At 46.2% G+C, this 14,119-nt stretch overlaps 1 protein-coding gene and 1 non-coding gene across 2 annotated transcripts; one reads left to right on the forward strand and one right to left on the reverse strand.

Annotated features, from left to right (window-relative positions):
* Positions 1–3,569: 3,569 nt before the first annotated feature.
* On the reverse strand, positions 3,570–3,640 carry TRNAG-GCC (transfer RNA glycine (anticodon GCC)). The gene has a single exon. It is a non-coding gene; the product is annotated as a tRNA-Gly (tRNA).
* A 344-nt stretch (positions 3,641–3,984) lies between these two features.
* PIGM (phosphatidylinositol glycan anchor biosynthesis class M) lies at positions 3,985–13,779 on the forward strand. Its single transcript, XM_028744882.2, has 2 exons — positions 3,985–4,149; positions 8,392–13,779. Exon 2 carries the CDS (start codon positions 8,545–8,547, stop codon positions 9,826–9,828), a length of 1,284 nt encoding a protein of 427 aa, XP_028600715.2. The 5' UTR covers positions 3,985–4,149; positions 8,392–8,544; the 3' UTR covers positions 9,829–13,779.
* The last annotated feature ends 340 nt before the right edge of the window (positions 13,780–14,119 follow it).

Genomic DNA, 14,119 nt, shown 5'->3' on the forward strand with positions numbered 1-14,119 from the left:
GGCCTGCATGATTTTTCTTAAATCTTAGGGTGGCCAGGTGAACTCCATTAGGGAAAAATAAGTCTTGGTCAAAAGTGCAGGGCAGGAGATGTTTTCGTTCCCTGAACAGGAGGTAGGAATCTATTTGAAGGCCACAACGTAAATTCATGTATACTAAAAAGGTTCTGTGTGGTGATGCCTCTCAGATACTCAACTTCCAAAAAGCTTGACAAGGAGAGCTGAAACTTGAAGAAGGGGAATTTTGGGGCATATATTAAAAGCGCATGTAGGAAATTGGATTACTGTGGAAAATGGAGAGCATTTATTTACTTGATGCTATTTATGAATCACAACCTATGAAACAACTGTAACAAGGCTACCTCTGTCCAGACAGGGCTCTAGTGCCTAAATCCATAGAGCAAAACACTCCCAAGACAGTGCTGTGTCTAGGAGAAACCCCAGACTAGAATCATAGAGAAGTACAGTCAGATCTCGCGTTACGTTTGCTTCAGGTTGCGCGTTTTCAGGTTGCGGCAACGCAGAAGTACCAGAAAGGGTTAGTTCTGGGTTTCGCTACTCGCGCATGCGGAAATGCAAAATGACATCATGCGCAGAAGCGGCGAATAGCGACCCGCGCATGTGCAGATGTGGGTTGCATTCTTTTCAAGTTGCGAACGGGCCTCCGGAATGGATCCTGTTTGCAACCAGAGGTACCACTGTAGAGTTGGAAAGGATCTAGCAAGGCCAGATCTCACGGATGATGGGAGTTGTAGTCCAACAACATCTGGGGACCCACAGGTTGAGAACCGCTGAACTAGTCCAACCCCATGCAATGCAGGAAACATTTGCCCAACATGGGGCTCGAACCTACGACCTTGAGATTTAGAGTATCATGCTCTACCAACTGAGCCAGAAGCTGTTCATGTAAAGCTGGTTCCTTTAGGATGGGAGGGCAGCCCCATCCAAAGGCGTTGAAACCACCTAACTTGGTAGATGAATCCCACCCCCGCCCACCATCCTCTTGTTGAGAGGGAGCCAGATTCTGTCCTTGTCTTTTAAAAAGGGCCAGGGGCTAAATTTGACCCTTTGGCTGCCTTCATTTGGCTGGAGGAGACTCTTGAGAGTCCCATGGACTGCAAGAAGATCAAACCGATCCATTCTGAAGGAAATCAGCCCTGAGTGCTCACTGGAAGGACAGATCGTGAAGCTGAGGCGCCAATGCTTTGGCCACCTCAGGAGAAGAGAAGACTCCCTGGAAAAGACCCTGATGTTGGGAAAGATGGAGGGCACAAGGAGAAGGGGATGACAGAAGACGAGATGGCTGGACAGTCTTCTCGAAGCTACCAGCATGAGTTTGACCAAACTGCGGGAGGCAGTGGAAGACAGGAGTGCCTGGCGTGCTCTGGTCCATGGGGTCACGAAGAGTCGGACACGACTAAACGACTAAACAACAACAACAACAAACCTGATCCAAAACACCCACCCACCCCACTCACACATGAAAACAAAGATCACCACAGCCAACCACAAATGAATAACCACACCCTAGTCCAACCCCAACCTCTCTCACCACCAAAGGAACAGAAATGAACAGCAAAGAACCTGCACAAGCAACGCTGACACCAAACCCGACATATAGTAAGTAAAATAGAAACATCGCCACCCGACTCCACTCCTCCCCATCTCTCCCCCCCTCCACCTATTTCCCCCTTTTCTAATGTCTCAACAAATGAAACTGATTTGATTTGTAAAAATGTTACATGGGGGAAAAAATACGAGAGAGAGACACTGCACACACTTTTGTAAATCAAGAAAACCTATAATAATAATAATAATAATAATAATAATAATAATAATAATAATGGGTGGGACGCGGGTGGCGCTGTGGGTAAAAGCCTCAGCGCCTAGGGCTTGCCGATCAAAAGGTCGGCGGTTCGAATCCCCGCGGCGGGGTGCGCTCCCGTTGCTCGGTCCCAGCACCTGCCAACCTAGCAGTTCGAAAGCACCCCCGGGTGCAAGTAGATAAATAGGGACCGCTTTCTAGCGGGAAGGTAAACGGCGTTTCCGTGTGCCGCGCTGGCTCACCAGATGCAGCTTGTCACGCTGGCCACGTGACCCGGAAGTGTCCCCGGACAGCGCTGGCCCCCGGCCTCTTGAGTGAGATGGGCGCACAACCCTAGAGTCTGGCAAGACTGGCCCGTACGGGCAGGGGTAGCTTTACAATAATAATAATAATAATAATAATAATAATAATAATAAATGGCCATCCTGCCATTGCAATAAAAGGGGTGGGTGGGTGAGTGGGTCGCCCCTCCTGCATTCATGCCCACCTTTTTCTGTTCTTGACTTGGCTGTTTGCAACACCAGAGCGGGACTCTACAATATATGAATTAAAACATCAACAACACAGAACACGTGCTTAATAACAACAATGCTTATCTTTTTAGCTACTATATTTTGATGTTATGATTATTTCAGATTATAAATGCTATAAAGTAAAGGTAAAGGGACCCCTGACCATTAGGTCCAGTTACGGATGACATCTCGCTATATTGGCCAAGGGAGCTGGCGTACAGCTTCTGGGTCATGTGGCCAGCAGGACTAAGCCACTTCTGGTGAAACCAGAGTAGCACACAGAAATGCCATTTACCTTCCCGCCAGAGCGGTACCTTTTTATCTACTTGCACTTTAATAATAATAATAATTTTTATTTATACCCCGCCCTCCCCAGCCAAGGCCGGGCTCAGAGCGGCTTACAAGCAATAATAAAAACAAGAAGAATGATTACAACTTAAAAACAAAAATAAAATACAACATTAAAATAATGGAACATTAAAATATTAAAATGTAGCCTTATTGCAGGAGGAGAAGGAAAAGAAAAAAGAAAGAGAGGGAGGGAGGGAATCAAATTGGCTCCAAGCCAAAGGCCAGGCGGAACAACTCTGTCTTACAGGCCCTGCGGAAAGAAATCAGATCCTGCAGGGCCCTGGTCTCATGAGACAGAGCGTTCCACCAGGCCGGAGCCAGAGTTGAAAAGGCCCTGGCTCTGGTTGAAGCCAATCTAACTTCCTTAGGGCCTGAGACCACTAGGGTGTTGTTATTTATGGACCTTAAGGTGCTCCGCGAGGCATACCAGGAGAGGCGGTCCCGTAGGTACGAGGGTCCTAGGCCGTGAAGAGCTTTAAAGGTCAAAAGCAGCACCTTAAATCTGACCCTGTACTCCACCGGGAGCCAGTGCAGCTGGAAAAGCACTGGGTGAATATGCTCCCATGGCACAGACCCCGTGAGGAGCCTCGCTGCAGCATTCTGCACCCGCTGGAGTTTCTGGGACAGCTTCAAGGGCAGCCCCGCGTAGAGAGAATTACAGTAGTCAAGCCTGGAGGTGACCATCGCATGGATCACTGTGGCCAGGTCAGGGCGGGAAAGGTAAGGGACCACTTTGACATGCTTTTGAACTGCTAGGTTGACAGGAGCTGGGACTGAGCAACAGGAGCTCACCCGTCCTTCTGATCTGATTGGCAAGCCCAAGAGGCTCAGTGGTTTAACCCACAGTGCCACCCGCATCTTAAAATTAAACCCAAAAGTCAAGTTGCATTGGCCGGGAATCGAACCCGGGCCTCCCGCGTGGCAGGCGAGAATTCTACCACTGAACCACCAATGCTATACATGTGACATGTTCATCACATGTGACGACTTTTACGGTCGTTGTGTTTTGCTGATTTTTTAGGCTGCAACTGTTTTAGGGATGATTTGTTGTTTCGTGTGATTTGGGCTGCATTTGCGATGCTCTATTACCGCATTGCCATTTATTGCTCGTGAGCGGCTTTGAGAGTCGTCTGAATGAAAAGCGGCATAGAAACACGTCCCTTCTACCCAAGAATAAAACAAAGCCCTACCTTCGCAGCGATGAGCATGCGCCGCGCGGCACCATGTAGCCCTGGCGCTGCCCTCACTTTGCTTCTCCTGCCCGCTTCCCATCCGCTCTCACTCTCCTGGCGAAGCAGGACGAGGAAGGGCAGAGGCTGGGGCTTCAGTTCCGCAAATGCGCATGCGCTTCTCCAGGCAGCCCCTGCTTCCTGGAGGCGAGGAGATTTGCTTTCCAAATGCTGCAAAGCAGCTTCGCGGACCTTTTTCCCCGGAGCAACCTGCGCGGCGGAGTCACCCTCACAGGTACCCTTTCCTGCAAAGGTCCTACTCCTGCCCTGCTCGCTGTTCCTCCCCATTATTTACTTCTGCTCCCTCTCCTTCCTTGAAGAAATGGTCATATCCGGACTAAATGCACATAAATATAAAGGTGGGCACGTGGGCACATGAAATGCACGCAGCTCAGTGGTGGTTGTTTAGTCGTATTGTCGTGTCCGACTCTTCGTGACCCCATGGACCAGAGCACGCCAGACACTCCTGTCTTCCACTGCCTCCCGCAGTTTGGTCAAACTCATGCTGGTAGCTTCGAGAACACTGTCTAAGCATCTCGTCCTCTGTCATCCCCTTCTCCTTGCGCCCTCCATCTTTCCCAACATCAGGGTCTTTTCCAGGGAGTCTTCTCTTCTCATGAGGTGGCCAAAGTATTGGAGCCTCAGCTTCAGGATCTGCCCTCCCAGTGAGCACTCAGGGCTGATTTCCTTCAGAATGGAGAGGTTTGATCTTCTTGCAGTCCATGGGACTCTCAAGAGTCTCCTCCAGCACCAGAATTCAAAAGCATTAATTCTTTGGTGATCAGCCTTCTTTATGGTCCAGCTCTCACTTCCATACATCACTATTGGGAAAACTTTAGCTTTAACTATACGGACCTTTGGTATGATGCCCCTATTTTCATTCGAGAAATGCTGGAGGGAATGTCTCTATTTTCATTGGAGAAATGTTGGAGGGTATGGAATAGGGTATGCATAGAGCCATAGAACTGTAGAATTGGAAGGGACCCTGAGAGTCATCTAGACCAACCCCCTGCAATGCATGAATCCATGACAGCTGGCCACCCAACGTCTGCTTTAAAAAACCTCCAATGCAGAAGTTTAGTCATCATTAAGAGTGGGTTTCTGTCAATCATTGTTTGTGCCCGATCTGCTTCTGCACAGTGACTGCCCCGGCTCCTTCCTTCCTTCCTTTCCTTGCTATCCGTTTTTTCCAAAAAGCTTCCTGATTTCTCTGCTCCATGTCCCTGTTGCTGCTGCAACTCTGAGCTCCCAACAGCAGGGACAGCCCTCTAGTTATTCCCAAGCAGATCCCTTCTCTTTCAGCAGCAGAGAGAGGGTGGGGTCCCTCCTTTCTACCCCACCCTCTCAATTTGTTCCCACCCCCAATCTATTCAATACAGTGGTACCTCAGGTTACATACGCTTCAGGTTAAAGACTCCGCTAACCCAGAAATAGTGCTTCAGGTTAAGAACTTTGCTTCAGGATGAGAACAGAAATCGTGCTCTGGCAGCAGCAGGAGGCCCCATTAGCTAAAGTGGTGCTTCAGGTTAAGAACAGTTTCAGGTTAAGTACGGACCTCTGGAACGAATTAAGTACTTAACCTGAGGTACCACTGTACTTCGTCTTTCCTGTTCTTTGCTTGGGTCTTATTTTACCACCTTAATAATAATAATAAAATTATTATTATTATTATTATTATTATTATTATTATTATTATTATTATTATTATTATTATTTATACCTCACCCATCTGGCTGGGCCTCCCCATCCACTCTGGGCGGTTTCCAACAAAATATTAAAATACAGTAATGTATCAAACATTAAAAGCTTCCCTAAACAGGGCTGCCTTCAGATGTCTTCTAGAACTCTGGTGGTAGTTGTTTATCTCTTTGACATCTGGTGGGAGGGCGTTCCACAGGGCAGGTGCCACTACCGAGAAGGCCCTCTGCCTGGTTCCCTGTAACTTGACTTCTCGCAGTGAGGGAACCGCCAGAAGGCCCTCGGCGCTGGACCTCAGTGTCAGGCGGAACGATGGGGGTGGAGATGCTCCTTCAGGTATACAGGACCAAGGCCGTTTAGGGCTTTAAAGGTCAACACCAACACTTTGAATTGTGCTCGGAAACGTACTGGGAGCCAATGTAGGTCCTTCAAGATCGGTGTTATGTGGTCTTGCGGCCGCTCCCAGTCACCAGTCTAGCTGTTCTTTCCATGCAGATTCTCCTCTCTCAGTGTATTGTGTGGCTCTGACTCTTTGTGAGTGTATGCTAAAGGTGACTTAGGAGTGTGTGTCTCCTCATTTCTTTGTGTGCATGCACGCAGGCTGTGTGTTAGAACTGCGTGTCTGATTTTTTTCCCTATGTGTGCGCACAAAAGGTGTGAGTTTGGAATGCGTACCTCATTCTGTGTGTGTGCATGCATGCATGTCTGAAGGATGTGAGTAGAATTGTGCCTCTGATTTTTTGAGTTAAAAGTGTGAGTTAGGAGTGTGTGTGTGTTGGGAATGTGCACTGTTCTGTTCTAAGGTTATGCGTTAGAAATGTGTGCCTGATCGTGTTTATGGTTCTGCATGTCTGGTCCTGCCCGCTGTCGAAATACAGCCTCCGAGAGGTTTCCACTTAAGTAATCTGGCCCTCAGGCCGACAGAGGTTTCCCAACCTGTTCTTGCACGTAACAGGTAGGGGGAAATGGCATCCTTGCCCAGGCAGCTCACAAGATGAGACCCGCTGTCAAATTGCATTATGTACCTTCCACACCGTTCTCTCAGATTCCTAGTTTCCCTGCTTCTGGCCGTCTTTCCCAAGCGGCTTACAAAACAAGACAAGGAAGCTCCACTAATCAAAAGCCAGGGTTCTGCTTTAATTGTACAGTCATACCTCAGGTTACGACGCGGTTGGCGCCGTGGGTTAAACCACAGAGCACAGGACTTGCCGATCAGAAGGTCGGTGGTTCAAATCCCCGTGACGGGGTGAGCTCCCGTTGCTCGGTCCCAGCTCCTGCCAACCTAGCAGTTTGAAAGCACGTCAAAGTGCAATTAGATAAATAGGTACCACTCTGGTGGGAAGGTAAACGGTGTTTCCGTGTGCTGCTCTGGTTTGCCAGAAGCGGCTTCGTCATGCTGGCCACATGACCTGGAAGCTGTACTGGGCTCCCTCGGCCAATAAAGCAAGATGAGTGCCGCAACCCGAGAGTCGGCCACAGCTGGACCTAATGGTCAGGGGTCCCTTTACCTTTACCTCGGGTTACAAACGCTTCAGGTTGCGCGTTTTTGGGTCGCGCGCTGCATCAAACCCAGAAGTACCAGAACAGGTTACTTCTGGGTTTTGGCTTTTTGCGTATGCACAGAAGCGCTAAATCGTGCTTTCGCACGCACAGAATCGCAACCTGCGCATGCGCAGGCACATCGCTGCAGGTTGCGAACGCTGCGGGTTGCGAACGTGTCTCCTGCATGGATCACGTTCGCAACTCGAGCATCCACTGTACAGGCAACTCCCCACTTGCACATGATGTACTTCTGTGCAACTGCGTACACATGCGGCACAGGGACCCCAGAAAGGGAAGTGGACCCTCTGCAGAGCCTCTCCCAGGTGCTCCCCACTTCTAGGTTCCACTTCCGGGTTTCCAGCGCTGTGGGGTGCTCAATCACACACAAGCAGATCATGTGCTAGTGGGGAGCTGCTTGTATTATTATCCTTTAAAATTTGCTTTTCACCCTTCCTTAAAAACTGTGATGTTGGTCAGCCTGGAGAAATCTGCTTTGTGGCCCAATTTTGAACCCTTGCCATTGTTTGCAAAAGTGTTTTGGGTGGTTTTTAATTGCTTTTAATAGGCTTTCCACCTTATTTTCAATTGTATTGTTTTGACATTTCGATGTGTGCCACTCTGGGCTACTTTGTTTTTTTAATAATCTTCATTAATTTTAATTACACACATATACAAAGAATTTACAATCTCATACTACAAAAAGAAAATTAAAGAAAAAAGAATTAAGAAAAAAGAAAAGAAGAAAATATAGAAAGAAGAAAGAAGAAAAAGCAGATTTATGTGCACAAAGAAACTTAATCTTTCTAATTAATACTTAAATAAACACTTAAATAAAAAAGACCTCTGACAAAACGAGTCTTCCAATCATTCTCACTGTACTGTTTATACTGTCATCGTTTCTTTCGCACAGTTTTATATTCTTTAATATTGTTCCCATCTACTCCACAAACGGTATTTGTTGTGTTTACAAGTATCACTCAAGTTCGGCTAATATGGTGCGGTTGGTACAATATGATCATATATAAACTGGACTACTTTGGGTGGGATGCAAATTGAATAAACAAAGAACATGGCCAGCAGGCCAAAGGGTTTCCCCATCACTGGGTAAAATAGCTGTTGTTGTTGTTTAGTCGTGTCCGACTCTTCGTGACCCCATGGACCCAGGTAAAATAGCTAGGCCCTTGCAAAATGCCAATACCAACTGACCTTTCTCTGCCTCTTACTGTCTCTTAAACAGGGTTGTTTGCTACTTACGCAGAGCTCTTTTGATTTGATTTGCATCTGAAGACGTCAACAGCAAGGCAGGAGTGGCCGTGAAAGATGCCTCAAGTCTGGACCAGCAGTGGGACCCCCTTCTTGTTTTAACGCCCCCTCTCAAAGAGACCCAAATATGGCGCCACATCAGACATTCAGGGAACGGATCCTTTCCGGATTCCTCAGGAAAGAACTCCTATTCAGCGCTGCTTTCACCATCAGGCTCGCTCTTGTCTTCTACGGAGTTTATCAGGACAGGACGATGCTGGTGAAATATACGGACGTCGACTATCAGGTCTTCACCGACGGCGCCAAGTACGTCACGGAAGGGAAATCTCCCTACCTGAGAGCCACTTACCGTTACACCCCGCTCCTGGCCTGGATCTTAACACCAAATGTTCACTTGACTGATCTGTATGGAAAGATCCTTTTCGTTGCTGGGGATATGGTTGCCGCTTACCTCATCTACGAGATCCTTTTGCTCAGAGGCCTGGGGGACAAGGAGGCTTGTGGCTGCTGTGCTTTCTGGCTCCTCAACCCCCTGCCAATGACCGTGTCCAGCCGGGGCAACGCAGAATCTCTCGTCGCAAGCCTGGTCCTTGGCACCATGTACTACGTGGAGAAGAGGCGCTTGGCGACGGCGGCCGTTCTTTACGGCCTCTCCGTGCATATGAAGATTTACCCGGCGACCTATGCGCTGCCGTTAGCCCTCCATCTGCAAAGCTGCGGGAACCCCGAGCGAAGAGAAGCAAACGTTTCGAAGCGGAAGCTCTCGCTCGCCGGCGACTTCCTGCGGCCTCTCTTAAGGCTGTTGTCCAGCCGCGACGTCCTGGTTTTCGGGACGGCGGCCGGTTCCACGTTCGCAGCCCTGGGCCTCGTGTTTTACCTCCGTTACGGCTGGGAGTTTCTGGAGCACACCTACCTCTACCACCTGACGCGCCGAGACATCCGCCACAACTTCTCGCCTTACTTTTACATGCTGTACCTGACGGCGGAAAGCGAGTGGAGTTTCCCCCTCGGACTTGCGGCCTTCCTCCCGCAGCTCCTCCTCCTGCTGGTCATATCCTTGGCCTATTACCAGGACCTTGTCTTCTGCTGCTTCCTGCAGACTGCGGTGTTTGTGAGCTTCAACAAAGTGTGCACATCCCAGTATTTCCTCTGGTACCTTTGCCTCCTTCCACCTGTGCTGCCTCGCCTGAAGATCTCCTGGGTTCGGGCCGCCACGCTTCTCCTGCTGTGGCTTCTTGGGCAGGGCCTGTGGTTGGCGCCAGCCTATTTTCTGGAGTTCAAAGGGCAAAACACTTTCTTGCTCATCTGGCTAGCTGGCTTGCTCTTCCTCCTTATCAACTGCACGATCCTCGTTCAGATTATTTCTCACTATTGTACGGCGCAGGTGACCAGGAAAGTGAAGCAGCGGTGAGGCCTGACTCCTCACAAAGGAGGAATCCTGCAGGTGTTTCTCTGAGAGGAGTTATTCACTGAGCAAGACTGGGTAACAACAGACTTTTTAAAAAAAGTTTGGGGGATTTCTTTTTTGGTATTGGTTTTGCACTGTTTTGGAAACTCTTGCCCTTCGTTTTGAGAAAGGCGAAGGCTTTTTTTTTGAGGTCTGCTTCTTCTGAAACATGACTATTAATGTGTATTCATTTGTTACGTAACTGGTTCCCATTTCTTTCTTTCTTTTTTTTAAAATAAATGAATTTTATTAGTATTTTCCACACAACAACAGCACGAAAGATATCAAAAGATAACAATACACAACACTCAAAAATCAACATTCGAAAACAAACAAAAAAACAAAAAAACCCCAAACAAATCCATATCTTACAAGTTAATATTATAAACACTAAAACAACAAGACATTGACTTCCATCCATCCCACAGCACCTCCTTTATCTCTCATTCTGTCTTCCTGTTTTCCTGTTTTCTTTATCATCTCTATCCTAACATCTAGATATAAATCCTTCTTTCATATCCTTTCACTTCACAAGGTTATTCCAGACTCAGCCAGATTTCTGCCCTCGGACCTTGGCTTTTGAGGTATTCATTTAGGTACTCCCATTCTTTTTTTACTTCACTTTTTGGTTTTTGTCTTATTATATCTGTCAATTTGGCTAATTCTAAGTATTCTGAGAGCTTACATAGCCACTCTCCCCTAGTGGGTAACTGATTCCCTTTCCAGTACTTAGCCACCAGGATTCTTGCTGCAGACATTGTGTATAAGAAAAAAATAGTTTTGTCTTTTGGAATATCGTCATTTAAAATTCCTAAAAGGAATGCCTCTGGCCTTTTACTATATGATATTCTTAATATTTTCTTTATTTCTTCGTGGATCATGCTCCAAAATTTCCCAATTTCGGGGCATGTCCACCACATACGGTAGAAGGTTCCTTTTTGTATCTTGCATCTCCACTTATTATTATATGTTTTATTCATTTTTGAATAAAATGAATAAAACTGGCTCCCATTTCTACTGCATTGCACTGTTCAGATAGTTTAACGGCACTTGATGTCAGGAGCTGGAGTCTGGAGTAGGTCAGCAATAAAAAAACCACAGGTGTCAGGGAAGTTCACTCTTTATTCGAAGAAACCAAAACAGCTCAGGCCTAGTATCACAGCAACTCTTCTCTGTAGGTCTGGCCCCAATGAGGCAGTTGCATCGACTGGAGGTCCTCGCCTTCCCACCACTCTCTAAGACTCCTCCTCTCCCTGGTTCTTCCACAGCAAGCTGAGGCTCTGTCTAGTCTCTCTTTGCTCTGCCCTCTTCATTCCTCTATGGGAGACCAGGGAGGAGAGGAGCTGATCGCAGCAGGAAAGGAAGACTCCCTGGTTTCTTCAGCAGCCCACCTCATCTCCGTCTCCTGGTCCCCCTCCTCTCCAGCCTCTGATTCTGGACTGCTCTCTGCCACAGCTCTTCCTGCTCACTAAAGCCTGTTGCCTCTCCAGCTTCCGACACCATCTCCTCCCAGTCTGCCGCCTCTTCTCCCTCTGACCACTCATCACCGTCTCACCTCCAGTCCCCTGGCTCAGAGCCTTCTTCCCTAGCTGGTGCCTCCCACCATTCCGCTGTGTCCAGCACAGGTGTAATATGTGCAAGTCCAGGTGTAATATTGTATTTGCCCCAAAGTGCCGACTGGACTCTCCGCATATGAATCAGCCCTTCTCTGTGTTTCCCACTTGCGGGGAACGCAGGGGGCTTGGTCAGGCAAGAAGGGTCTTGTCAGTGTTGGCCCCCTTGCCTATGGAATGTTCTTTCTACCATCTCTGGCAGCTTTTAGGTACCAGGCTAAGCTTTTCCCTGTTTATCCAGGTCTTTTGTTAATTAATAATGCTGCCTCCTCTGGTGGTGCTCATCTTTTAGATGGGTGGTTAGGACTAGATCCTTATTTTACTGTGCATTTGTGTATATTGTATTGTTGGCGCTTTAATTTTTCTCTCCTCTTAATTTTTTTTCCATATACTGCGTTTCATTTGTTTGTCAAGTCACTGAGATTGTAAAAAGCCACCAATAAAAGAGAATAATAATAATAATAATAATAATAGACGTTTATTCACATTTACACCACATTCTTGACCTACTGCTCTGTAAATTGGCTAGCCATGTAGCTGGCAAGTACAAAGGTTTTGATGTTGCTGTTGCAAGTGTTTAACCTCTGCCTGGCTGCATTGCTTAGCACGCCCGAGAAACCCCCGTAGGTCAAAGAGCCTTCTGGGTCAATGGAGTAAATTCTCTGGAAAATTAAACTAAAGTAATTTCAGGGAGTTTCCAAGCGATTGTTCTAAGTTTCTTCATTCTCTCTCTTCTGTAGAAGTTGTTGAGTTTCCTGCATCCCACAATAGCAGCCGTTGCTGCAATAACACAATTGCTCTGGAAAGCAAATCTTTATGAGCCCCTGAGCTGAAGCTATTCTTGTGATGGTTGATTTTGAAATTGATTCCTTTTTTTGTGTTTGTTTTTGTTTCTTGTAATGTATTCCTTTGTTTGTTTCTTTTTTTTATGCCCCTTTTAGCATTTTTTTTGGCGTGTTGAAAAGCAGCATACCAAGAAAATTATGAATGAACACATATGTATTGAGGACCAATTTTGTTTTTATGGTTGTAAATTGCTTTGCATATTTTCTAATATTCTGTTTTAATGCTGTAACTTCCCTTTGTGCCAGGTCAGGGAATTGCCCCTCCTGTCCCTTACTGTACAGGAAAACACTGCTGGACATTTTCCATTTGATTTAATTTTGATTTATTATATTTCAATGCCATTTTTCATCCAAATGAACCCCAAAGCGGCTTGCAAACAATAAACAACAATAGCACAGTAGAACATAATTGAACATCACAAATACAACCTAAACCATATAGAATAACTAACAAATTGTCATTGAAACATTTGCAATCTATAAAACACTGTTAACGAAGCAACAAGAAGAAGCTAAAGTGTATGTCACATTATCCGATTAACAATTCGATACAGCATTTATAATCTATAAAACAACATTAGCAGCATTAACGAAAAAGAAGATAAACTAAGCGCTATTAAGCAAGCCAAGTACTGTTGCCTGGTTGCATTACTGAAGTTTTTCATGGATAAACCAATTTATGATGTGATGTAGTACTGTGTTTAGTTCTAATATCTGGGAATGCTGAACCCCCAGCTCTTACCAATTTTATAAAAAGTGTTTTGGCTGCTCTGCTTAGTCTTCCCCTTGACCAAAACAGAAATCTAACAGAAGTTTTGAGGCACAGTTCCTTTCTTTCACCACTGGGTGTCAGTGTCAGGCTACTGTCTTTGGCTAGGAGCTTGCTTGCTCTGTGGGAGAAGCACTGCCTGTTTTGGCCAAATTTCCCAAGGGAAATGCTCCAGCTCTGTTATTGTTGTTTAGTGTGTAGCTGGACATAAAAAGTGAAGTTGGGAAAAATGTGTGCTTTTGGAAAGCTGATGATCTGCAGCTGGAAAAAGGGCACGTTAAGGCTATCTTAAATGTCAAGCAATTTCAGGGACAACACGTGCACAAATTATATGAGAGTAGAATGAACTCGGTTCCTTACTTAAAAGACGCAAACCATATTAAAACACCACCTTCTTTTTAACCAGTATAGTGGTACCTTGGTTCCCAAACTTAATCTGTTTCGGAAGTTTGTTCCAAAACCAAAGCGTTCCAAAACCAAGGCGCGCTTTCCCATAGAAAGTAATGCAAAACAGATTAATCTGTTCCTGACTTTTAAAAACAACCCCTAAAACAGCAGTTTAACATGGATTTTACTATCTAACGAGACGAGTGATCCATAAAATGAAAGCAACAATCAATGTGCTGTACTGTAAAGTAAATAAGACAGTATTGTAGATGATAAAAATAAAAATTACTTTTTTTCCTTACCTGCACTGATGATAGTCATTGTTTGGATGGGGGGCTTTTATCCATTTCCGCAGCCAATCAATCAGTAGCTGAACTGGGTTTCCACACAGCCACAAAAACAAATTAACTGAAAAAGCCTCAAAAACAAAAACACAAAATAAACAGCAAAAACAAAAGCTCCAAACTTAATCCATTCCGGAAGTCTGTTTGACTTCCGAAATGTTCGAAAACCAAGGCGCAGCTTCTGATTGGTGCAGGCGCCCCGGAAACAATAGCCGACAGCCACATTGGACGTTCAGCTTCCGAAAAACATTTGAAAACCGGAACACACACTTCTGGGCTTTTGGCGTTTGGGAAACA

The sequence above is a fragment of the Podarcis muralis genome, chromosome 9, assembly GCF_964188315.1.
Source record: "Podarcis muralis chromosome 9, rPodMur119.hap1.1, whole genome shotgun sequence".
Taxonomy (NCBI): Eukaryota; Metazoa; Chordata; class Lepidosauria; order Squamata; family Lacertidae; genus Podarcis; species Podarcis muralis.